Here is a 24760-nt window from a genome sequence, read left to right on the forward strand (position 1 = left end):
GCTGTCTATCACTGCGATAGCGTTCCGTGCTGCCTCTCTTTCGGTGTTCTATCACCTACTTTCATTCAAATTTCCTCCCAATGGCCAGCAACGGCGATATAAAGCATCGCCACGGAAATGGCAAGCTTCCAAAGAAAGCCGCCGACAAGCCCATAAGCGGCAAGAATGATGTCGGCATCACGAAGACTTCGGAAGCAACGTCGTCTGCGAACACGCTCAGTCTGCTTATTTGTGTAGGCGGCATTTATGCTTCTTTGTATGAACCCAGTCCGTCATAGTCAGAAATATGCTTACAGCTGTCCAGCCTTACATGGGGAGTTCTCCAGGAACGGATCACCACAACCAACTATGGCACCGAGTCGAAGCCAGAGATCTTCAAGTACCCCGTCGTCATGAACACCGTCCAGTCGACGTTCGCCGCACTCCTTGGCTACATCTACATCCTGTTCACTCGCAAGTCGTCCACCGATCTTCCAGTCTTCCCATCCAAGGGCATTGTCTGGGCACTGGGTCTCGTCGCTGTCACCTCGGCCATGTCCTCACCATTCGGATACGCCAGCCTCCAGCACGTTGACTATATCACCTTCATCCTGGCCAAATCCTGCAAACTGCTCCCGGTCATGTTCCTGCACGTCACACTCTATCGGAAGAAGTATCCGTTCTACAAGTACGCCGTTGTGGCTCTTGTCACAGCTGGCGTCGCCATCTTCACGCTGCATCAGTCCGGCGGCAAGAAGAAGAAAGGCGGGGATGGCAATAGCTTGTACGGCCTCATGCTGCTCGGGATCAACCTACTGTTCGATGGTCTCACCAACTCAACTCAAGACGACATCTACGCCCGCTTCCGACCATATACTGGGCAGCAGATGATGTGCGCCTTGAACATCATGTCGACCTTCTTGACCTCATCATTCCTGCTGCTTTCACCCTTCCTGGTTCAGTCCGGCTTCGCTTCTTACTTGGGTGTGGATCCAAAAGGTGCAGGCGAGCTCCAGGACGCACTTACGTTCGTCCGACGACATCCCACAGTCGGGTGGGACGTTCTAGGTTTTGCGGCGTGTGGCGCCATGGGACAGGTCTTCATCTGTAAGGTCAAAATTGTTTTCTTGTCCATCCGTCTGCTAATCAGCGAACAGTCATGACTTTGTCGATATTCGGCAGCCTGCTACTTGTGACTGTCACAGTCACCCGAAAGATGCTGACCATGATCATCTCGGTCGTGTGGTTCGGCCACAGCCTGACAGGTATGCAATGGCTTGGTGTAGGCCTTGTGTTCGGAGGCATTGGCATAGAAGCCGAGTTGAGCAAGCGTGAGAAGAAAGCGAAGGAGGCGGCGAAGAAGAAAACTTGAATGAACTAATGATTTGGCTCATAAATACAAGTAGATCTTAGAGATAGATGTCGTGCCGTAGATCGCTGGACAACCAGATCTGACGCAAGACGCAAGACGCAAGGCCGCTCCCTGAACTCCACGGCAGTGCATACTCATCTTACGCCTGTCCTCGAAGTTTGCAAATTGATGGTCTGAGAAAGATAGAGTTCCAGCGCCATGTCTCCTTGTGTAGGCATCGCTCTCGCCCATGCTCGACACGAAGTGATATTCTCAGTGAAGACATCTCTCGCATTGAGAAATCCCAGTCGCCCCACTCAAAATAATGTGTAGATCGCAGTCCCTTATGCTGCACCAATCTGCATCGACTGCAGACTGTCGAAGTACGACTTGCACGGCTCGTCCAAAAAGCTGACGGGGTATATGAAGTCAAGCAGAATATTCCGTACTTGAAACCAAGAGCGTAGCTGCAAGTCCTGAAACAAGCCTTGCAGGAGCTGGTGGAAGTAGTTCGCTGTTGCTCCAGTGGTGACACTGATAATGAAGACCGCCCACAGTGACGCTTCGGCAGACTTTGGTTCGGCAAGTGCATTGAGGTCGAGCAGTGTGGCTTCTGACCATGCGGCCTCAAGTCCAGTTTGGTATTTCGAATCGTGTGCAAAGACCGATCCGTTGGCTCGCTGGCCTTGGAAGATGGTAAGGCAAGTGCAGGCGATTCGGAGGTGTCCTTGGATGGCGTGACCAGGAACCAGTATAGGTGTCAGGAGAGCTTTGGCGTGACTGATGATGATATCGAACAGCAATTGATGCAGCCGCTCCTCCACACCCGGACTGCCAAAGTCGAAGCATGACGTTCGACTGACCAGGACGATGACTGTGTCTGAGATCTGGATCCGTTGCTGAAGAGTGGTGAAGCCTCGCGGTACTGCTTGCGGTAGCTGTGGACGTGCTGGTTCGCTCTGCATACCAGCCAGGCTGCTGAGCCCTCCCAGCACACCGCCTATTCCGCTGGCGACTGTGGAAGTTACCGCGCCCACCGCTGCCGGGCCGACGAGGGTCAAGGTCTGTATGCTATTGAGCAGACCAGCCGGAGACAAGTCCATCAGACCAACCAGCCATTTGATCAGCGGATGCTCGGTCAGTTGGCTAGCTGGGTTGCTCGAGGCCTCAGGGGATATCGGCTCGGCTGAGGGGGTCGGCGCAGTGCTCCCAGGCGATAGAGGGCCATCCTTGGGTACGCCTTCACGCTCCTCTCGATTGCGGGCTCTGGTGACTCTGCTCTGCGCTGCGCTGGCGCGAGCTGCCTGTGCGCGGACTATTCGGCGAGATTCATCGCTGTGGCGACCTCGTTCGGACACGATGACCAGTGGTGCGTTGCGGCTGGGCTGTCCAGTACTCTGCGAAGTCTGGTCTTGACCCTCTTCTTGCGAGGGCTTGTCGCTAGGAGGTGACATTTGTAGAACGCATGTGGTGCCGAAATTTTCAGCCTCACCGGTTGGCTGAGGTCGCTTCTGAATCCCTATGTTTCTGGCACTGTTCCCGGATGAAGTGGCAAGTAGAAATCAATGTTCGCAGAAGTTGCGCTTCCAAGTTCTCGTCTTTGCGGCAGGGCACGCTACGCCTGCAGACCGCAAGGATTTCCAGCTCCCAGGTCATCGATCTTCGTGCTCAGATCGGCAGCGGCTGTCCAGTCGATGGCAGGGTGATGTCAGTCGTGGAGGTCCCCGCGACTCGGTCTGGCGTGCAACGGTGAAACAACCTTGCAATGACCCCCACGGCTCACGAACAACGGCAAGGCTGGCAAGAGAGTTTGGACATGACAAAGAGGGTAACTGCTCAAGAAAGCACGCAGTTGCTAGCGGACGGTAGAGTTTCGACACGATGAAGATTCTAACGTTGTCGCAACTGCCGCATCGGGGTAGACTATGCACTATTGCCGCCTCCGAGTAAGTGGATTCCCAAGAAGTCTCGAGATCGATGAAGAACTTTACACATGACTGATCGCCCTGCGGTCTGGCCATGCGCGTTCTCGATATTCAGGACAGTTGCATTATCTCCCAACATGTGGTGCAACACGTCAAAACCGATCGAGCTGCATCCCGAGCATCTGATAGACTTTGGCTAATCGAGAAACTGCATTTCCTAGTCCTGCTCATTGCCGACCGAGATGAAAACTACTGCAGACTGTAGCCAATCAAGCCCCCAGACCGCCAGCGGTGGAGGGGCTGGTTGCTGGTGCAGCAAACCGCTGTCGGGCATTTATCCTGAGCCGCGAGATGTGGGGATGCACCAGAAACGCAAAGAGGCAATGTGAGCCGGGTGACGGTACAACGTGAGCCTGACTGGTCCGCGAATATGACCTTGCCGACACAGCACGAGCAAGCTCACGAACGATGATCGATCAAGTCTTCCTCCCTTTGCTGTGCCGCAAACTTCCCATGTCGAAGCCTGCGTCCTCTTGCACATTCGGCTCACCTAGCGGTTGTCCACGTATCATTTCGCCACTCACCCGTCTGCTGCTGTCGCCGGATACCGTGTCGTCCGCTCGAGCTGTACCAAATAGTGAACTTCTGAACCTTGCCTGCTCCCGACCAGAAGCGGAAGGCGAAGGCTGTCGTAATTTGCTGCCTTGCTGATCAAGCATCCAGGAAAGCGAGCTTTGTTCGAGACGAGGCCTAGCAGAAGAGAGCGGCGTTGGGCGCTGCTGATCCTTGTTGCTGGGTTGGTCAGGCTTCTCGCTCGTGATTGAGGCCGCATTGTCCTCTTGCACAACGATTTCCGGGGATACCTTTACCGATCCAGGAGCACCTGTCTCGGTAAGGGAAGGATCTGCAAACGATTCTGGATCCAGGAGGCCTTCTACACTCGACTTGGGTGGTTGAGCTTCGTCCAGATTCGACCCTCGGCCTTCGATAGCTTCAGTTCTGCCAGCAGTAGCAACAGGAGTGCCTGTTCGCGAGTAAGCCGGAGTCGATTCGACTCCTTCAATCTCGGGACCGACAGCCTGCGAAGCACCTTCACTCGCGGCCTGGGGCGAGCCTCCCGTAGTTTCGGCCTCCTGTGGCAACGGCATGCCAGGGTCGTCAAGATACACCTGGATGAATTGCACCTTCGCGATGGCAACACTTAGCTGCTCCAGACCTGCCTTCTGAGCTTCAGCATCAGTCATGGCGCTCTCTGAAGCTGCTCTTTGATACTCCCAAAGTTCGCTGACGGCGCCTTCAAGGAGCTTGGCAAGCTGTCTGCTCCGGACCTCTAATGTTTGCACCCTTGTGAGCAATGGTTCAGCTCCGAGGGAGGTCCGAGAAGTGCCTCGTTGTCGCCACGACGGAGGCGGTGTTGCTGGAGTTTGAGCGTCTCTGATCTCTTGAGCCTTCTTATGGACCTCATCAACAGCACTGCGGACGACTTTGCCGATGCCCAGCTTTTCTCCTCGGGCGTATATGTTGCGTGCGGTAGACTGAAAGACGCTCTCAAGGTTTCGATTAGGACCTGGAGATCGAGTAGGCGATGTGGCTGATGCCTTTGTTGCTACCGCCATAGTTGTGATGTTGCGCTGCAATGCTGGAGGCGTAACAGGTCGGCCGGCTTGTTCCAATGGTTTTCCAGTGTACTTCGACACCAGATAGCTCCCGCTGTGATAGTCCATATGTTCGCGCAAGTACAAGCCATCCAGAGCCAGAGTCTGTGCCGGAAGTTGTGTCCCTGGCTCGGGATACCGCAGTAGCAGCGTTAATGCTACGTTGTAATCTGCCTCAATGAGGTCCCAGCGTATGCGCAGCAACATAGCAATGCATATATGATCAACGACTTCAAGTGATGGGTCTTCGGCAAAGATGACGTCCCACATGGTGAGCATCTCGTCGAAGGCGAACTCGCGCCCAAACAATAGCCGAACCCATCTGATTAGAAAGACCTGTGGCACAATGTCAATGCGCGCCAGGTGTGTGGCCAGCTTCTCGTCCACCTGCGGAAGCATGTCACTGAATATGCGGCGGCTGCGAGAGACCATCGGATTTTCATTGCCGTCCGAAGTCGTCTGCTCGTAGAACACCTTGGCACTCTGCATTACTTGGCCAAAGAGGGCAAAGGTGTCGTGCTCCACGTGCTCCGAGTCGAACATGGTTTTGATGACAGCATCCTCGCCCAATGCCTTGCTGCTCTGGCCCAGATCTATGGCGTCCCTCTCGACAGCCCACAAGATAGGCGCCAGGAGCTCGTGCATGCCTTGCCGATATCCAACATCAGGGTTGAGCTTGCAGAAGACGAACAGGATATCGGTGAGGGCGCGTTGAGTATCCGGCTGGCGGAAATATAGATTCTCGGGCATGCAGCGGACGACGTCCTGCAGTATCTCGCCACGAAGCTCCTCGTCCTTGTGCAGTTGCGTCCACGGTGAAGACTTGTCATGACTTAGCTACCGTCAGACGAGGCTACGAGCATTGAATGTGGATGTCTTACGTCGCTTTCACCACTTAGAGGGTCGTAGCCCGATGTCAGCTCGTCTGGGTTCTCGATGTGGCGAAGAAAGTGTGACTTGAGCGAGTTGTACGCCGAGCGAGCTGATGATAGCGTCCGTATCCACGACGATGTATCAAGGGTGTCGAAGAGGAGGAACACCTTCCAGCACGCAGACCTTCCGCCGGCCGTGGCGAGGGAAGAGTCGCCATCGAGTCGGACTGCCTCTTTCAGGTCCTTGGTACGCTTGTACTGCCTCAGCTCGTCCCATGCCACTCTGGCATCGTCGAGACTACGCATGTCGTCGCGGCCAGAGCAGGGTCCTGGGTCGACGTGCGTTCTGAGGTGAGTAACCACAGTAGGGTTCGTGTTGTCGGGCGGCGGGCCGTAGGGTGTCGGCAGCTAATAGAACAAGCTCCCGAGCTCTCTTGGCATGGCGGGCGCGCTTGTTGTATCGAGGACTCACCTTACTTTTGCGGATATCACTTTACCGTGCCGGAACTCATACTCTACACATATCACTCGCTAAAGAGACTCACGTAATGGACAGCTACATAAGGCATACTACGAGGTGGACAACAGTGGCGCCTGCCTCGCTCGCAACCTATCCCTGCTTTCCTCGATCACCTTCACTCTCGGCAGTACAGCAGCATGAGGAAGAGACAGAGAAGGTACTTTAGCGTCACAAGGCCTACAATCTGGCGAAGGAGGGCAGTTCTAGCCATGGCCGAATTGGTATGTATTCATTTGTCAGAAATGCCCAAAGGATAGGCCAGCACCGATTATACGGCAGTGCATCTTATTTACGGCCACTCGAGGACTGGCCGCGTTCACCCTCAGGAGGGGCAACGCAAGTCTGCCGGTCCATCTGGGTGTCTCCTCGTTCCTCCTATCACCTGACGGCAGCATCGTGCAGACGGCATGCAAAGTGGCTGGAATCCTGTGTAACAGTTGTCTTTTTTCATGCAGCTTTGCAGACAGCCGTTAGCTGCCGCTGATCTGTAGCAAATGGCGATCGTCCGGCTTCAGCCCTGTGTGCAAAGCAGCCAGGCCAGGTCAAACCGCGCCACAAATGGGGAGACAGGCATGCACGCCGCGCCAGACGGATAAGTCTGATCGGCATGCCGTTATATGCCGGCGGTTTGCATGTCACTTTGTGGTGTCAAGGTCTAGATCGGTCTAGATCCTCACCAGAGCAGGGGCAGTCGTGTCGCTGATCACTATTCATCAAAAAGACGGACCCGTCATCTTTACCCAGACCCCGGCCTGTTCGATCGTCTCTAGCCAGGCGCCAAGACAACAGTTAAAAAGATCGACTTAACCCGACGCCAGCCCGAAGTCAAGCCAATACCACTGTGCTCCGGAGTCTCTTGCGAACGGAGACAACACATGGAGCGCCGAACTTCTTGAAGCGGCAAAGGAACCACCGAGAGAATGGCTTGCAAGGAAGTTGCGCACTGTGAACACCGCTTGACCTTCAACACCGCTCAAGCATCGGTAGGCCTTCTTCATTGCAGAAAAGTACCAGGTGGAAGTATAATGACACGACTCCCCGGTTGCGCGCTCCAACACACACGACCTCTAACCAATGCTCACCCACCAGCAAGCAGCTCCCGAAACCTCGGACCCAGCAACCTCACAGTCTCTTCCACACTCGGCGCATCCGACGTCGTCCGATCGACGGCCTTCTCGACCTCCTCTTCCGTCACGAAGCCTGCCTCGTTACCTTCGATGTCCTTCCGCCCTTCTTCTCGTACGCCCTTGTTCGCGCCCTTCCTGACTGGTCCCTTAGCAGTACCCGGGGTGATGGCTGTGGCATCGAGAAGATTTTGCCAGCGCGCGAGATAAGCACCGGGACCAAAAGGAGTGGACCGCGTGCGGTTGATGACGGCTGTTATTCGTGTTGCAGACGCGGTGTGCAGGTCGTCGAGATAACGCTTGTAGGCGTCGAGTTCTTTCTTGACCTTGCTTTGGTCGGCCTCGGAGAGGTTTGCGAAGGACTTTTGCACTCTTTCTCGTGGATTGGTCCCGCTCATCTTCTGATCGACCACTGCACTCGTTTCGGGAGGCTTATCCTGCTGCCTGCGGAACTGTTTGATGACCATGTTGACCCAGTCTCGCCACCAGCCGGTCACCTCCTTGCCGTTCTTCGCAACCTGATGCAGGAACTTGTGACTGCTGTTTTGGTGTCGATGTAGCAGGTCAACATAGTCCTCAACTGTCGGCGGCTTCTCCTGGCCCTTCGGACCTGACGGCTTGCTCATCTTTAGCATGTCTGTTGTGAAGCGTTCAAAGTCCCAGACGGTATCAGCGAGGTTGACAGCTTCGTGCACTTGTCGGATCATCGGTGTGTATGCTGCGACGGCGTCTTGGATCATGGCAGTCAAGTGATCCGGATTCCGGTGGCAGAGGACGCGGACGATCTCGTCACGGTCCCGGATGGACAATCGAAGCTTGAGGTACTCGAGGGTGGCGGCATGTTGAGCTTCGGTGATGTCGTCCGCAGATGGGCACGATGATAGAGAAAGAATAACGGCAATGATAGACATGTTCCCATCCCGACTCTGCCGCCTGGCTTCCTCGTGTTCGGCACGGCTGCGAGTCGCTATCCAGTCTTTGAGAGCAGCAATTACGGGTTTCGGTGGTCCGTTGGAGGCCTTCTCGATCTTTGTCGCGCGGGAGTTGAGGTCCCGTTTGTCCCAGGAGAGCACTTGTGACATGATTCTGCACCAGCCGTTAGCATCTATAGCGTCACATCTATTGCAGGTCCATACTCACTGCTGTAGCAGATTCATTCCTTCGTCTGCACCCGAGCTGAGTCCGATCCAATTTGTGACACTTGCAACACTGACCTTGGCCAATATGACCCTCATCATTGCGCTGATCATGGTTGCCACATTACCAATCTTGAGTGTCTGTCGAACGACAACGTAAGGTATCAGGCGGTGAACGTTTTCAATCATGCGTAGTAGAGTCGGTCCTTCTGGCGATAGTACAAGGGTGTAGTGCATCAGCGAAGCAATGCTGCAGCAACAAGAGTCAGCGCAACGATCTCCATCATATGAGCAGCCGCAGAGGATGCGTACCTACTTCACAACAACGAATTCATGCATCCCCTGGACGAGACCTCCATGCTTCTTGAGGTCGTCTGTCTCAGCAGCCCGACTGAATAGCTCATCCACCAGATTGCCATAGACGAGCGCTTGCAGGCAGTCTTGCCAGCTCCTAAGCACATCCTCCGGCTTGCTGATATCATACCCACCCTTCTCTGCCTTTTGCAGCTCCTCGTCCCGCTTCGGTAGCCCGAACAGACTCCCTCGTGCTGGATATTCGATCAAAGCACTTATGGCTGTTGCAAGCGTCTTTCTAATTCCCAGCACGCCTTTGTCATAGCTCTCACTCAATTCCGCTTGGCTGAGCTCTTCAATGAGGTCTTTCACACGCACTCTCCAGAAGTCGTGTGAGACATCCCGTAAGCCTGGGAGGGTGAGGATGAACTTGGAGACTAGTGTCTGCAGCACGGGAGTTCTCGATGTGGAGGTAGAGTCCTGGAAAGGAGGGCCGTACTGCTTGATCACCCCCGGGGTTTTGAAGTCCTCGATCTCGGCATAGGTTTCGTCGTGGATGAGGACATCGAGGAGCGCGGCGCATTGGGCCTCGGTGAGGCTGGAAGAGGTCATCGTAGGGCCATGCACTTCAATTTGTATATTCAAGAGATGATATACTCAGTTTCACTAGGAGTTGCCAGGGATGTGTTGATGGAGTTGACTGTCACATGCAAGCCGTGACTCCAGCACCTTTTGAGGTTGATGACGTACGTGGGGAAGCGCAAGTGAGGCCGCGGGGAGAAGAACGTATGGATCGAATGAAGACAGACAAAACAATTGTAACGGCGGACCATGGTAACAAGACGGAGTGCGATAACGGGTTCAAAGACGATCGATTGAACGGCCCAACGTTCATCAATTGACCAGTCTCGTCCACTCTCACAAATTGTACATCAAGGCTCCAAAGCAAGGGCGGACTTCACTCACTCCGGCACCTTGTTCAACCCGTTGAGGACATCAACCAACAAAATGAAAGACCAAGAAGCGTCATCAATGGAACGAGTCTTCCAAACGCCCGAGTTGCTCGAGCACATCTTTATATTCCTGCTCTGCGGTCTACTCCCTCTTACCGATAGAGAGGACCCAAGATCGGTACGAACGCACGGCAACGCGGCGGTTCTACTACATCTCCTACGATGTTCGGGGGTCAGTCGCAGCTGGAATGAATGCCTCTTGGGATCAAAGAAACTCCAACGTTCGCTCTTCCATCTACCAGACAATCGGACCTCGCGCGTGTGGGACATCAACGCCAACGCCAACGCCACACGCGCACGGCAGCTGTACAGCTACTACACGGCTCCCTGTCTCCGTGCACCCCAGCTCAACCCTGTAATCCAGTCACTTTTCGCAAGGTACCACTTCCGGTTCTGGCATCTCAGCTACGACAGCACGGGCAACAAGCACGTTGCATATCTCATCATCACTCGGCAAGACATCCCTGCTATTGCATTTCGCTCCATAACCGGGCAAGGGAAGAGTATAACGGATATGCTCTTGTCTCAGCCTCCTCCTACCGCCCTTGAAGCGACGATATGGGAGGAGAAGGATGAGACGAAGGAGTATCTGGGGCGGACGAGCACGTTGAGTGATCCCGTGATTGTCTGCGAGGATGGTGTCACTATTGGGTTGGTGCATGTGAAGGTGAAGAAGATGTTTGACGAGCATCCTGATGTAGCTGCAATCAAGCTTACGACAGTGTGAGCTCGAAATGCAGAAACAAATTCTTAAGCACTTCCTGATTCATGACTCATCCTACCCAACACACCAACGCCTACGCTCAGATCGCCGGGAAACAATACTGCACTCCTTACAGACCGCTGTGCCGATGACTCCTCTCGATGTCTTGGAGACTCCTAGTCTCTTCTCCATCATCCTCGAGCTCCATGTCCTGCAAGCTCCTCGCGTCCATCTCATGCCTTGGTCCTTGCTGCTCTTCCAACTCGTGATGTCCGTCTGGCGTCGACACCCTCCGCTCTGGCTGTGACCAGTAGTCCGTATACTGTCTAGAGAAGGGCCTCTGGGTGGGAGGCGTCGGCTCTGGCATGGACTCGGTAGCTGCAGGAACCTTCGAATAGCGAGGCGGTGAGGCCTCCCTACCTGTGCGCTTGGACATGGAATACCCCTCTGCAGCGGCGCTTCGCGATCGGCGCTGGTTTCGTTTCCGGCGGCGCAAGATGAAGAATGCGGCTGCGAGTAGGAGCAGGAGGCCACCAAGGCCAATGCCGACTCCGATACCTATCTTAGCACTTGAAGACAGGCCACCGCCAGAGCTCGATTCGTTGTTGTCGTCGGTGTCGTCAGTATTGCTATCACCTTCATTACCGTTATCGTTCCCACCATCGTCAGAAGACTGGCTTTGAGCTGCTGGCGCGGAGCTGGGCGTGCCGCACTCGTAGTTACCAGGCAGTTCAGGCACAGAGTCACAGGCAGCCTCGTCGTCAGGCTCGATGTTCACTTGGTCAAGGATCTGCACAGTCTCGGCATTGTATATCGATACACTAGACTCTGTCAGCCAGCAGTTCCTCGTCCACCACCAGTCAGTGGCTAGCGAACGACACCTACCTCTCGATTGGTCCAGATATGTTGAGTGTCCCGATAGTATGCAAGCCTTGCAGATTGATATCTCGAAGCCAGTAATTGCTCGAGATGTTGACCACGGACAAGTTTTCCAGATTGCTGAAGTCGATAGAGCGGAGGTGTACGTTGGACAAAATCCCGAGTGTTGTGTCTTCAATGCTGAGCAGGTCGGGAAGCTTGAGTTCCTCCATCGTGTTGTCCGAGATGGTCTGCACACCGCCGCTGTCCGGAGCTTGGATGTGCTTGAGATTGTGTGCGTGGAAGTAAGCCACTTTGTTCAGGTTGAGGGAAGCGTTGACAACGTCGTGCAGATTGACATATATATCCTCGTTATTCCTCTGGATGGTAATGTCTGTCTTGACATCGTCGTACGTCCGAAGATCAATATCCCTCAGGTCCGCATTATCGGTGGCTACGATCACTGCCGTAGACTCTACATCGCGACTGTTTGGAGCCTGCCTTGCATCGATCTTCTTCAGACCGGCGCAGCCTTCGAACGCCATGTTGCGGAACGCCACAGGTCCATATTCGACGTCGTTGTCGTCGAACGATACGTTCCTGAAAGATAGTGACTTGGTCCGGGAGAGCCTTGAGATATCCGGAATGCTGGTCAGGGCCATGTTGCTGAATGTAAGATCATCGTCCACAGTTTGGAGAGATGGAAGACCGATGGAGAGCGGGCCTGGTGTGCCATCCTCGTCGATTGTCGCCAAACCTGAGATCTCGAGGCTCCCGAGGACCTCTTGGAGAGGTAGGTATACTAGTGGAGTTGCGCCTGGAGATACAGTTGTTGTCAGGCTCTGGATAGTGAGGCTACCACTGATTGTTTCGCAGCGCGAAAGAGCCGAGAGTCCTTGGAAGTCTGTGACCGGTAGAAGGGCAGAGCAATCATCTTCTGTAGACCACTGTTAAGAAGTTACCTTCTGAAGCTGTAGTGTCACGTACGTGCAGCGGCGAGGCCCAACGCGCTGGCCGCGTAAAGAACGACAGCATGCCTCCTCATGCTGGCCACCACTGATTCTGTACCGTCTGTATCCAAAGGTGCTACCACCCGCGATATCGAGGGCCAGTCAAGTTGGGGTCACAAACCACACATCGCAGCGAAAGTCGCACTGCAAGATCGGAGAGTAACACAGAGGAAGCAGAGATAAAGTGTAAAAGATCTTAGGCCTCTCCTAGGGCTGTGCATTGCGGTCTTGGTGCAGGGTTTCAGCTGTAGGATTGGGGGCTAGGGTTGCAGAAGGCTCCAATTCCACCAGACTTACCGTCGCGCATGGAGACGCCTAGTGTTGAGTATGGAGCATGTCTGTCTGCATGCACGCCGCAATGTTCATGGATTGCAGCGGCAAAGTTGGGTACAGGATTGATTCCATACGCCCTGGATGGGCGTCAAAGTACGAAGGTGTGTTTTGTCCGAGACGGGAGTCAGTTGATCCTTCCAGGACTATTTTTAGTCATAGCACCTCCTCAAGAGCAAAACCTTCGCAACGTTGCGCCTCCCCAACATGTCAGGCAGACAATACGTGAAGGCATGACAGAGGCATTTGCGTTCAAAGCAACCAACGTCATCAGTCAATCTGCTGTCTGCTTGCATTAACACACTCTGTGCACGTCTAAAACCACCGAAAGGGTGCTGCCAGTTCCCCCATCCTCCCCTACATCGCGTCTTTGCTGGAGGCTGAAAGGAAGACCTTCTATCGCCTCTTCGGGCCCCACATCACTCCTCTCCAACCCTCGGTCGTGTAGAAAGAGCTCATCACTCGCATGTCGTTCCCGCGATGGTAGATATAGCTCCACTTGCAAAAGGTATTTCGCTGAAAGGCAACACAGCAGCATTAATAGCAGTGTCCATCGCCTTACAGTTGAAATCGCCTCCTTCTGTCGACGCCGACATCTCGATCTGGGCCACCATCAGGGAATCTGGATTATACACAGTGGCTTGAATGTAGCTGGACATTGTGCAAGTGTCGCTACTTCGTCGTTGGCGAGATTCATTCGACCTTCAACAAGGTACCCGCGCGACTGTACGAAAGCAAGGCCCGCCTCCGAGCCCAGTTGCCGAGCAGTCTCCGTCTTCTGCTGAGACCTGCTGGCATTGTTTCGAAGCGATCAACGCCGCGCTGATGCCATTCAGGATCCAAATGACGATTTCGTCGCTATTTGCGTCCGTACCGTCAAAGTTTCCTTGCAGCGTGAATTTATCGGTGAGTACTTTTGACATCACCCATTCACCAGTCTCGTCGGTCGGTCCCGTGAATTCTGCTGTTGTCTGTGGTTGAGTCGGATCGCACCCGGCGTTGTAACATGCAGTATTCCAGAGGTCCCGGAATTCGGCAGGGTCTGGGTTGCTCAATCCGTCGCCGACGTTGAACTGCATGATGATCAGCTCGGATTTTGATCGTGTCGAGGAACGTTGTCCCGGTGCACAAACGCCTACGGTCCCAACTACGAACGTAAAGTGCCAGCCGCTGGTCTCGTCGCAGGTGGCGGCGACTCGGTGGTAGCAGTCGAAGGCATGGCTGCTGGCGTGGAAGAGTTGCTGAACTGTCGGGGAACGAATCGAGACCTCTGATGCGTCAGGTTTGGAGAAGCCATAGCGCTGCCAGCCAAGCCAGCATTGATCCTGATCGAAGCAAAGTTTTTCAAGATGGCCATGGCCGAATGATTGGGAGATTGTGTCGGTTCTGTGAAGACCTTGACGAAGTAAGCTGGAAGAGAGTCCCAAGCAAAGATGGTCGGAAGGACGAGACACATTTGAGCATACAGTGTTGTAGAGCTATAGAGGCGCGAAAGGGATTCAATCAAGCTCGCTCTGAAGCGAGCGCGTTTATCCCATCGCTGATGCCGCGCTTTGTTGCTCCCGTTGATATGGTCTTGTACTACTGTTTTGTGCTTGCACTGTGCTCGCGGCCACTCCGGAAGTCTACGCCATTGATGCCCCTCAACCAGTTGAAAGAGCGACCCTATGTGAATGCGTCGTGTCGCAGCACGATGGTGTCTGGCAGCGCCAGTGGTCACAAGGATGAGTTGCGGTGGAAATGTCTCGGGTTGAGGCGATGGAGGTACGGGCAAGATAACCCAAACACCCAAGATACTGGTCTGGCAGGGGGAAGTATTCAGCTGCACTTCGTGATCTCGGCCTCTAGTGTCATAGGAGCATGCCAGTATGAGTGAACCAGGCGGAAGGGGAGTCGGCAATAATTAACAGGTTTTTGGTGCCTGACGTGTGAAAAAAAGGGCTTGGGGCAGCAGGATGGACAATGGAAACTGGAAGGGCAGTAGGTGTATCACTGGGCAGGCGGTCCAGTAAAGTGTTTCCCGAATCTTTAGAACATAGAGACCAGATGGTCGACGTATGAGATTGAAAGAGAGAGGAAGCGCTGGCATGCCCTGGTCGTGAGGAAGACAGAGTTTACCGCGTTTAGGTTCGCGACGTGGCGCTGCGGCGCGATCGAGCTACCTTAGTCTAGCCTAGCGTGCTGCAGGACGATCATAGCTGCAGGGTGAGCGGTCTGGCGATTCTGGTTCCTGGCCTGGCAAACGTACAACTTTCTCCTGTGCAACAATGCGACCGTAAACCTCTGCTTTCCATCACTGACAACCCCTCGACCGGCGTACCGCGATGAACGGACACAGCGCCAGCTCTGAGAGTTACTACGATCAGCTGGACGGCTTTCAAGCTTCTGACAGAGCACGCAATGCCCTTGTTACGGAGGTGGGTTCACCGCGCGAGAAAGGCATCATAACGGCGTGCCCGCGCGCTCCCAAGAAGTCTACAGTCTTGTGCTGCGCACGGTGGATCTTCTCATGACCCGATCAGTGCTGACGCAACGATCTGTTAGGTTTTGAGAAAGTATGAGGCCCTCCAGCTGAAGTACGCGGAGACCCTCAGCGACTACAACAACGAAGTGGAGTCGCGTCGAATGTGGCAGAGCAAGGCGAACCAAAACGAATCTGCGCTCACCCAATTCAAGCAAGCTTCTGTATGTCATTTGTACTGCAGTATGGTTAAGGATGGACGTTGACCTCAACAGGGCTCTAACTCTTTCGTCCTTGTTGTAATCGACGGCGATGGTGCGCCGTTTGCAGACTATCTCTATGCTAGGGGCAGAGATGGTGGTTCAGACGCGGCCTACCAGCTCCACGCCGAAATCAAGAACCATTTGAAGGCCACTTATCCCGACGCCGCCGTGGATGACTGGAACGTCGTTGTTCAGGTTGTGCTCAATCTTCAGGGCATCGCTGCGAAGTTACACTCTTGCGGGCTGGTCATGAACCCCAACGAGGTCTTCGCCTTTGCCAGAGCTTTTGGGTCCGCTCAACCGCTGTTCAGTTTTATCGATGTCGGACAGGGAAAGGAGAGAGCCGACCACAAGATCCGGGAGACGCTGCGTGTGTTTCTCCCAAACGCGCAGTGCAAGCATGTTTTCTTTGGGCCAACACACGACAACGGCTACCTCGTGGTGTTGGAGAACTACAGACGTAACTATGCCTCAAGGCTTACACTCATCGAGACCAGACCGGCCGAACCAGGGTTCATGGCTCTGGGTTTCCCCATGGTCCGATTTCCGTCCGTGTTCCGGTCTGCGGACCTGCCGGCGAAGACCGTTGCATCAACAAATGGTTACACACCAACTCCATCACCATTGCCACCAGCAGTGCAGCCACCAACTCGTTCCATCTCGGTGCCGAAGCCTGCCATCTCCGCCAACAGTGCTCCTTTCGTGCCCAGGTCGGCAAGCCCGGCACCATCTTCTGACTCCGCATCATCTGGGGCGGGAACGTGGGCAGCAGTGGGTGCAAAGGGCGCTTCGAACGGCAAGACCATTAACATCGCATCAAAGAAGTCTGCGCCTCGTCGTTGCGTTCTCCTCAATGTTCATGATGAGCGCCTGGACTCGGAGCTGCCGCGTACCGATGCTGGAGCCGAAAAGCGTTTCGCGGAGCAGATCAAGACCGGGAAGAAGTACTGCAACTCTCACCACCTCACTGGCGTCTGTATGTTACCCTTTCTTCACGCCGGCTAAATCGCTGAAGTGTCGAGTTGTAGTAGACTAACGTTGAAATATCACAGGTGAAGCAGGTGAGTACTGCGATTACAAACATGGTCCTAAGCTCTCGCCTGGGGAGCTACTGGTACTCAAGCACAAAGCAAGATCTCGCACATGCCCGCAACGAGAGCAATGCAGAGACATCGATTGTACTTTCGGCCATCACTGCCGTATGAGAGGCCACTGCACCTACGGCGATTGTTGGTGGGTCGACACACATCACATGGACTTTGTAAGTTTGTTGCAATCTCCTTGAGCGCGAGACAAACTGACAATACCACAGGAGGCCGCAAAGAAGGTGTATGAGGATGGTACGGAGGAGTGGATTCAAGCCTACCTTGACCGGGTTCGCGCCTGAATCAAGCAACTGTAAGACTGCTACTGTTCTGGAGAGATATGAAGAGTTCCGGCGAAGATTGTTTCGGTCCCTTGTTTGCATGGCATGTTCAGCTTCGATACCCATAGCTTATAGTCAGTATAGTTTTTAAGCAGAGACAGATGATTTACTACAGCACACGAAAGCAAACATGGAGGCTGACCAGGCTGAGTAATACAGCACTCCACTTCCCGGACTTATGTCCTTTCAACCTTTCCACGAGCCGCCTCAATCCCATATTCGAGGAAGCTCACGTCGCTGACATTATTGATAGCAGTCAGGATGCGCTGGTAGCCTTGCATATACATAGAAGTACGGGTGAACCAGAAAGGAAGTGACGTCAAAACCATCCTGAGTCACTTGAAGCGGTGTGGTTTTCCCAGACTCAACATCCACAGAAGCTCAACTTGAAGTAAGCAGAGCACTTCAATTTCAACTGCCTCGTTACGCCTGGCTCCGTCCATCAGGAAACCAAGAGAGACAATATTGCCGCGACCATCGCCACCGAAGCTCGAAAACGAACGCATCTCATCTTAGACCTGAGATATCATGGCAACTCAAGTCCACGAAGCCTCAGACGAAGACATGTACCGTCTCTTCGAGATCTGCTCCCTAGCTTTTGCGCACAACGAACCCTTTTTCGACGCCTGCTGGCCACTCCACTGGACCGAAGCCGGTAGAAAACAAGGCGGCGAACGCTTCAAGGAGATTAATAACACGGATCCTAACAACACTTTCCTCAAAGCCGTTGATAGCACTGGCAACATCATCGGTATGGCCAAGTGGAATGTGTACACCGGCACGATTCCGGACTTCGAGAAGCAGGATCGGGAAAGGAAGGATTACTGGGACGACCCGTTGGAGAATCAGTATGTGAAGGAGCTGCAAGATGGCTTCGTGCAGGAAAGGAGGGCGGCGATTGTAAGGAACAAGGGCCACGTGGTGTCGTTGGATATTCTGGCTATTGATCCTTCGAGCCAGAGGCAAGGCGCTGGCGGGTCGTTGGTGGGGTGGGGGCTGAAGAAAGCGGACGAGATGGGGGTGAACACTGTGGTTGAGAGCTCGGTGTTTGGGAAGGGGCTGTACGTGAAGAATGGGTTTGTGTTCAAAAAGGATGTTGAGCTGGAGGTGTCGGAGCGGTTTGCAGATAGACCTAAGTCGGTGAGTTATTCGGCATACTTGAAGTTGATGAATATATCTGCTAACGATTGATAGCGCTTTGCCTGGCTTGAACGTCCTAAGCGAGCGTGATGATTGAGATTGGCTTGCGATGGTATACGGTCGACGTCGGTCCGAGCAGTGATTGTGGGCGAAGTGATCTGCTGCTTCGTGTACGTGCCTGGAGTAGTTGGATCCTGTAATCTGGACTGGTACAGAACAGTGGCCGGAGGGACAGGACATAGAGAGGAATGATAGAATATAGATATACAGGCACCTCATGCAGAGTCGATTAAGCATCAGGAAGCTGCTGTGAAAAGCCAAAACTTCTACGAGGGGTAATCGGTACTGCTCCCTGACTGCCATAATCGCGCTGTCGTTCAATGCTGTGTTCTAGAGCATCACAAAGGTGTTCGAGGAGAGGCATTGCTACAATTGGAAGAGCTTGTCATACTGCTGTACTGAGTTCGTCATTTGGGATCTTCCACCAAACATCAGCGCAGCGGTCAACCATGGCGATCCAAGAAGATGACAGACGGTATCCTCTCAAAAGGCCAAAGGGCCACAAAGTTCCAGTACCAAGATGGACATTGCAGATGCCGGACGGCATAACTGACACTTACACATTTTACATTGGCGTTCAATCCCACAGCAAGAATACCAATGCCGCATCTCGAGCAGAGAGATCGATTCAACAATGGCTCGACCATCCCAATGACAGACCTACAGCAGTCGATACCTTCCGCGTAACCAACGGCTTCGACATCATCGATTCCAAAGTCTGGGTAGCATACTGGACTGACGCCGAACGCTTCAGCAGCAAGATACAATCCCTCAATCTTAAGCAAATATGGGACGACCTAGGCGATGAGAAAAGCTCAACGGGCCTCTGGACCGAGCACTTCGTAACGCCCATCGACCGCCTCGAGACAAACTACGCCAGTCTTCTGCACCAGCCAGGCATCTCGCAAGTCCCGGGATCCGAGTTTCCCGAGCACAACCTAACCGCCTACTGGGGAGCGGGTAGAGATCGACTGCCGGCGTCTGCCACCGATCTGTTCCAACCCCCTGATGAGACGACAGGGCCGAGGGAGGTGCCGAAGGGAATCGGGGAGCATCTGACCGGGACGAACTATGACAACATGTGCCATATCCGTAAGCGGCATTCTGTCCTTCGAGTGGTGGTTGCTGAGAGTCGACAGGAAGCGGCCAATGGTGGGAGCAATGTGATGATGTCGAGCGAGAAGCTTACGAGGGCGAAGACGGGTTGCAGAGGAAGCTCATGAACGGCATGCAGTACCTCTGGGACAACCCGGCTGAGACTGGTACGATCGGGTTGCGGCTTCTGCAGAATCTGGACGATAAGGGTAAGCCAGGCTCATCGGAAATGGAAGGAAGAGAGAGCTGATGTGCACCGATAGGTACTCCGATAAGAGAAACATGTGGAGCTGGCTTCGTGAGTATCGTGCAAAGCACGACCAGCAATGTAAACAAACGCTGACTGCGACTCCAGCACAGAAACTGGCAAGACCTCGAGCAATGGGCCAGCACCCATCCCTCCCATCTAGCCATCTTCACGGGAGCAATAGCGCACGCGAAACGCTTTGGGCCGGACAAGAAGTTCATGACATGGTGAGCATATTCTTCCTTACCTGCACCGACGTCTCGAGATGACTGCTGACGGACGACTGCCTCCAGGCACGAGGTCTCAATCCTGAAAGAGAAAGAGGCGAACTTCGAATATGTAAATTGTGACCCAACGACTGGCGTGATCAAATGGGTGCCGTTAGAGAGGCAGTCGCTCGAGTAGACCCATCGCTCTGTCGGGCCTATGGCAATACTTTCAGTCCCTCATGGTGGCTACATGATCAGCCCACGCCGTTGTGCCCATGCCCATACCTTTACCCAGTCGTATCTCATGACACCCAAACCCAGTAATCAAGTCCAATGCAGAACGCCCGGTATCATCAATCATACTCTTCCCCAGTCGTTTCCTCATCTTACTTCCCGCCCCCATTCCCCAAACCCTTCCAAACCCTCTCCTCCGCATCCTTCAGCCCCTCACCCGCCGCGCCCACCCAACCCTTCACAGTCCCCCAAACTCCACCCACGGCCTCTCCCGCCCCTTCTCCAAGCACACTCTCCCTCCGCTCCTCTTGCTCCAGACTCGCCCGCTGCGCTGACGTGAGCTCCTGCGCGTGCGTGTCCTGCCGATAGCCGGGCGGATGTGTGTCTAGGTTCTGGCTTTGCGAGGCTACAGGGCCTAGATTTACGGTTGTAGGACCAGTTGCTGAGGTTGTAGAAGTGGTGTGGGTGGGCGCGAAGTTCTGCTGGGGAGGAGGCATGGACATCTGCGCGGGCATGGTTGTTGCAGGAGGCTGTTGTTGTAGTGTCTCCCCCGCTCTTGGAGGCGGCGGAAGTGTGCTCGATGCTTGCTGACTCGGCGGAATAGGCACGGCGCCTGGTTGTGGTGGGGGAGGGCCATTGGAGGCTGGCTGTGTTCTTGAAGGTGCAGGAGGTGGTGGAGCTGCGTAAGGTGTGGGCGCAGGCACGGCGGCTGCGCCAGGGTGTGCTGGAGGGTATGCTGAAGGCTGGTTTTGTGTGGTCGTTGTCGGTGTATTGTTGCTGGGAGGGGCTTGCTGCTCTGCGGTCTTCGGTATCACTCCTTCTGCTTTGGTCGGCACGATTGGGTCGTTGATGTGAACTGGTATGGGAGGCATCTTGGGAGGTTCGCACGTTGATACGGATGTTTGGGGTTTCAGCAAAATAGTACAGAGAAGAGGGCACTTGCAAGCTGTCCTTGTGCTCAGGAACACGTCCCTTGCAGGTGGTTCGCATTGAATCTGACGTCAGATCTAAAGCTCTAGAGAAATTGTCGGATCACGTGGAGCACCAGGACGACTGGTTTCAACATAACTTGAAGAGGTGTGAAAGGGAGAAAGAAGTAAGGACCAAGGAATTCTATACTCCCATAGTTAACAGCAAGAACATACGCCCAATGTAATACACACGGATAAAGAGGAGTGTGCCAGGCCCAGCAGACGGATAAAGGTACACGTATTGTCGCGCTCAGGAAACAACCACAATGCTATGCCTTCGCTTCCCTCAAACCCAGCTTTGCACACTTCCTCCGTTTCCACAGTCTACGCAACTCTTCCACCTCCAGTAGCCCCCTCGCCTATCGCACAATGTCTCTGCAATCTTCACCGGCATGCAGACGCTTTTGATGTATGGGTATTGTTGAGGATCGGAGCTGGCGCTTAGCCAGAGCCACCCTTGAACTTCTTGCCGAACATGAGGAGCTGCACCTGGTCGTAGATGGAGAGCACACCGGCACCGGCGACACCACGGAGAATGTTGGCACCTGCACCCTTGAACAGCGACCGGACACCCTCGTTGGCGACGATCTGGCGACCGGCGTCCATGGTACCCTTGTACTTGACAGCCTGCAAGATTCTGGTTAGCACATTGAAGGTTCAAGGAAGATTAGAGGTATACGTACCTCACCAGACGTCATCATCATGCGACGACGGATGGTGTCGAGCGGGTAGGAAGCGATACCGGCACCAGTGGTGACAGCCCAGCCGAGCAAGAAGGAAGCGAGGAAGTTGCCTTCGAGAGTACCGGTGAGGAGGACAGGCTTGATCGAGTCGTACATGCCGAAATAGAGACCACGGTAGACGATGATACCAGTGACGGAGGGAGCGAAACCACGGTAGAGACCAGCGATACCATCCGAGGCGAGGGTCTTCTTGTAGACGTCGACGAGGCCGTTGAATTGGCGCTCACCACCGGTCTTCGCGTTCTTGGCGTCGTTGGCGAGACGGGTACGGGCGTAGTCGAGAGAGTAGACGAAGAGCAGGGAAGTGGCACCGGCCGCCTGTCACCACTGGGTTAGCATTCATGTCGCACGTGCAGATATGTTGTCTCAACTTACACCACCAGAGGCGAGGTTGCCGGCCATCCACTTCGCGTAGCCGTCACGCTCCTTCTTGTACGCGAACATCGACTTGTAGGTGTCGCGGAAGGCGAAGTTGAGGGCCTGGGTAGGGAAGTAACGGATGACGTTGGCCGTGTTGCCACGCCACAGCGAGACGACACCCTCGTTCTTCGCGGTACGGGTGAAGCACTCGACGATGCCATCGTACTTGCGGTCGAGACGGCCAGTCTTCAGCATCTCATCCTGTGAGTAGAAGGGTGGTCAGTATGTTAATGCCGGATGGCGGCTTGGCGAAAGCCTTCTGGCTCTGAAGCGCGGATGCATTGAGATAGCCATTGGGAAAAGACGAACCTGGTTCTGGATGAGGAGCTTGACACGCTCGATGGGAGCGGCTGCGGTCTTCGAGACGGCGGCGGAGACACCACCCACTGCGTTGAATCAGTTGTTATCCAGCTGAATTCCAAGCTTCCAGCTCTTATCGCCCGCCATGCGGAGCTTCGGTGGTGACCGCGCGCCATTGGCGAGGCGACAATTGCTGGGAGATGTGTTTGTACGTACTCAAGAAGTCGACCACGAAGCCGGGCATCCCCACTGCGATGGTCGTTAGCTGTGTTCACATGCCAGAAGCACGATCTTGGACAAGCTGCAAAACCAGCGCACGCGCCGCAGACCCCATTAGCAGCTCCATCGAGGTCGAGGCGGCGGTGTCTGGTATGCGCATGCTCTTCTCGTTGTGTCGAAGGACATACTGAACGACTTCTCGCCTTGCTAGAGTCCCGAAGAATTTCTCGTATTAGCAGATGTTTATGGAGCTGTAGATGCAGAGCCTTTGCGCGCTCGCAGCTCGGGGGTGTGTACTCACGTTGACCTCGCCCTTGTTTTCCGTCGACATGGTTGCGGTGTTGCTCTGTGGTAGATGTGATGAAGGAGAAGGTGATTGTGAGTGGAGATTTTGGAGACGTGGTTTAGTGATGGAAGAGAGGAAAGGAAGCAAAATTTAGTTAGGAGAGAGCAAGAAGGCTTCTTCCAAATGCGACTAGCGTGCCCAACAACCGACTTCCGACATTTCCCGTTCCCGAAGGCCCTTCCAGGTTCTGGCCGACTGCATATGAGGAGAGCCCTCTCTTGCCTGGTCGTTGGGATTGCCTTTTGCCTTGTTGTCTTCAAAGTCGAAGAAATCGCAGTGGAACTCTGTATTAGTTCTATACAGACGTTCCAGTCTGCAATTAGCACTGTCAATCACGAGTTCACCATGAGCTGCTCTTCATCAACCCATCTGGAGGTCGAACTACTTGGAAACACAGGATCAATACTCACGACCATGTGTGTTATGAGGCAAGACGGGTGTAGTGTACAAGAAAATCATGAAAAGTGAACTACAGCCTGCCTCAGCGACTTCAAGTACCAATTCATGCAGCCGTGCGCCGACTCATCAAGACCCCATCGTCCTCGTGCACTTCATGCAAAGTACCTGAACGAATCTGCCACCCTCAAGTTATCGTGCAACACCTCCCAATCGCACTATGTCTGGCGCCAGAGATATCACTGTCTTTAAGCAACAATACAACGTGGCTGTCGGGTATTTCAACGAAGGCAACTACGAGAAGTCAGTAGTCACTCCACCGACATGATTCCAAGCTAACGAAGGCGTAGATGCATTGCGAAGGCGAGGCTCACTCTTACCGACGACACTCTGTCTCGCTATTCTCGCGTGAGGAACCTTCTCTTGATAGTTTCTGCAGAGGACAACTGGTATCCAACGGAAAGATGCCATAGGAGGGCCGAGAGGGTGTGGCACGCGGCGAACATGCTCACGAAACCGGATAGCGGCAAAGGACAAGCTGTACTTCGCAAGCTGCGAACGAAGCTGGACGAGTTGCGGGCACATCTCGACGAGACGGCGCCGAGCGAAGTGGATGAGGGTCGCATCATTGACGACAACTCTGACGGCGAGAAATCCGACTCCGAGAGCGAGGAATCTGGCTGTGAGAGCGAGACGTCTTAAAGGATGCGCGAAGCAGGCAGGAAGGCCATGGAGACGTAGGCATACTGGGTCAGCACTTTCCATCTCTCAGTCAGCCATGACTACGAGTAGGGCAAGTCGTCGGCTTTGTCGCGAGATTGTTCTCGTGAAAGCTTTGTGTCTGATGCTAATCTTTTGGGTTTCTTCTGTAGGGCAACGAAGACTTCGTGGTGGACCTGATGAGGATGCCAGAGGTGGGTGCGAAGGCGGAGGTTGCGAAGGCGGAGGCTGTTGAGAAAGCTGCACAGAGGTGGGAAGCGAGGCTTCAGGTTGCGAGAGGTTGGAAGAGCGGTACAACGAGGTAAGCATCTGCGTCTGAAGGGCTGCTTCGAGACGCGATCGAGCCGCGCGACGTCTCGAGGCCCTTTGCCGCATGTCCGCATACCTGAGAAACTCGCTGACGCTGTGCTTTCCAGCGGTGGTACGGTGATGGGTGGTACGGGAAGGGGTGCTTCGTCAAGAGGTGGTACCCTGAGAGGAGGCATATCCAGCCGTGGCGGTGCCACTTTGTCCAAAGCTTCCAGTCCAGGCAAAGTCAATTCTCCAGGACCAGGACCAGGACGAAGGATCCCGTCGCCGACGCCTTCTCTGACGCCGTCCCTGACCCCTTCTTACGCAACAGACACGGCAGCATCGTCCATACTGAAGACCTTCAGCAATCTCACCGGCAGATTCAAGCCCAAGAAGCAGGACGAATGATTGACGAGGAAGCAATTGGTGTGAGCCAGGAGATGCTTTCG

The 24760-nt window shown here is 54.3% G+C and overlaps 12 protein-coding genes across 12 annotated transcripts; 6 read left to right on the forward strand and 6 right to left on the reverse strand.

The window, feature by feature from the left end:
- Positions 1-80: 80 nt before the first annotated feature.
- HUT1 (UDP-galactose transporter) lies at positions 81-1351 on the forward strand (the record flags this gene model as incomplete). The annotated part of the gene is made up of 3 exons (XM_064799845.1): positions 81-256; positions 305-1086; positions 1137-1351. 3 exons carry the CDS (start codon positions 81-83, stop codon positions 1349-1351), a joined length of 1173 nt encoding a protein of 390 aa, XP_064662600.1.
- Positions 1352-1674: 323 nt separating this feature from the next.
- Positions 1675-2784, reverse strand: LTR77_002587 (uncharacterized protein; the record flags this gene model as incomplete). The annotated part of the gene is made up of 1 exon (XM_064799846.1): positions 1675-2784. One exon carries the CDS (start codon positions 2782-2784, stop codon positions 1675-1677), a length of 1110 nt encoding a protein of 369 aa, XP_064662601.1.
- Positions 2785-3731: 947 nt separating this feature from the next.
- Positions 3732-6088, reverse strand: LTR77_002588 (uncharacterized protein; the record flags this gene model as incomplete). Its single annotated transcript, XM_064799847.1, has 2 exons — positions 3732-5747; positions 5792-6088. The coding sequence occupies 2 exons, from the start codon at positions 6086-6088 to the stop codon at positions 3732-3734; spliced, it is 2313 nt and encodes a 770-aa protein (XP_064662602.1).
- A 1292-nt stretch (positions 6089-7380) lies between these two features.
- Positions 7381-9468, reverse strand: LTR77_002589 (uncharacterized protein; the record flags this gene model as incomplete). Its single annotated transcript, XM_064799848.1, has 3 exons — positions 7381-8512; positions 8567-8812; positions 8879-9468. 3 exons carry the CDS (start codon positions 9466-9468, stop codon positions 7381-7383), a joined length of 1968 nt encoding a protein of 655 aa, XP_064662603.1.
- Positions 9469-10031: 563 nt separating this feature from the next.
- LTR77_002590 (uncharacterized protein) lies at positions 10032-10596 on the forward strand (the record flags this gene model as incomplete). The annotated part of the gene is made up of 2 exons (XM_064799849.1): positions 10032-10041; positions 10112-10596. 2 exons carry the CDS (start codon positions 10032-10034, stop codon positions 10594-10596), a joined length of 495 nt encoding a protein of 164 aa, XP_064662604.1.
- Positions 10597-10702: 106 nt separating this feature from the next.
- On the reverse strand, positions 10703-12092 carry LTR77_002591 (uncharacterized protein; the record flags this gene model as incomplete). Its single annotated transcript, XM_064799850.1, has 2 exons — positions 10703-11393; positions 11458-12092. 2 exons carry the CDS (start codon positions 12090-12092, stop codon positions 10703-10705), a joined length of 1326 nt encoding a protein of 441 aa, XP_064662605.1.
- A 3002-nt stretch (positions 12093-15094) lies between these two features.
- LTR77_002592 (uncharacterized protein) lies at positions 15095-16499 on the forward strand (the record flags this gene model as incomplete). Its single annotated transcript, XM_064799851.1, has 3 exons — positions 15095-15187; positions 15315-15455; positions 15507-16499. The coding sequence occupies 3 exons, from the start codon at positions 15095-15097 to the stop codon at positions 16497-16499; spliced, it is 1227 nt and encodes a 408-aa protein (XP_064662606.1).
- Positions 16500-17448: 949 nt separating this feature from the next.
- Positions 17449-18150, forward strand: LTR77_002593 (uncharacterized protein; the record flags this gene model as incomplete). Its single annotated transcript, XM_064799852.1, has 2 exons — positions 17449-18060; positions 18115-18150. The coding sequence occupies 2 exons, from the start codon at positions 17449-17451 to the stop codon at positions 18148-18150; spliced, it is 648 nt and encodes a 215-aa protein (XP_064662607.1).
- Positions 18151-18569: 419 nt separating this feature from the next.
- On the forward strand, positions 18570-19465 carry LTR77_002594 (uncharacterized protein; the record flags this gene model as incomplete). Its single annotated transcript, XM_064799853.1, has 2 exons — positions 18570-19212; positions 19260-19465. The coding sequence occupies 2 exons, from the start codon at positions 18570-18572 to the stop codon at positions 19463-19465; spliced, it is 849 nt and encodes a 282-aa protein (XP_064662608.1).
- Positions 19466-20057: 592 nt separating this feature from the next.
- Positions 20058-20777, reverse strand: LTR77_002595 (uncharacterized protein; the record flags this gene model as incomplete). The annotated part of the gene is made up of 1 exon (XM_064799854.1): positions 20058-20777. One exon carries the CDS (start codon positions 20775-20777, stop codon positions 20058-20060), a length of 720 nt encoding a protein of 239 aa, XP_064662609.1.
- Positions 20778-21317: 540 nt separating this feature from the next.
- Positions 21318-22234, reverse strand: PET9 (ADP/ATP carrier protein; the record flags this gene model as incomplete). Its single annotated transcript, XM_064799855.1, has 3 exons — positions 21318-21503; positions 21560-21937; positions 21995-22234. The coding sequence occupies 3 exons, from the start codon at positions 22232-22234 to the stop codon at positions 21318-21320; spliced, it is 804 nt and encodes a 267-aa protein (XP_064662610.1).
- Positions 22235-23520: 1286 nt separating this feature from the next.
- LTR77_002597 (uncharacterized protein) lies at positions 23521-24002 on the forward strand (the record flags this gene model as incomplete). Its single annotated transcript, XM_064799856.1, has 2 exons — positions 23521-23603; positions 23651-24002. The coding sequence occupies 2 exons, from the start codon at positions 23521-23523 to the stop codon at positions 24000-24002; spliced, it is 435 nt and encodes a 144-aa protein (XP_064662611.1).
- Positions 24003-24760: the final 758 nt, after the last annotated feature.

Source organism: Saxophila tyrrhenica (genome assembly GCF_035928015.1).
Source record: "Saxophila tyrrhenica strain CCFEE 5935 chromosome Unknown scaffold_3, whole genome shotgun sequence".
Taxonomy (NCBI): Eukaryota; Fungi; Ascomycota; class Dothideomycetes; order Mycosphaerellales; family Extremaceae; genus Saxophila; species Saxophila tyrrhenica.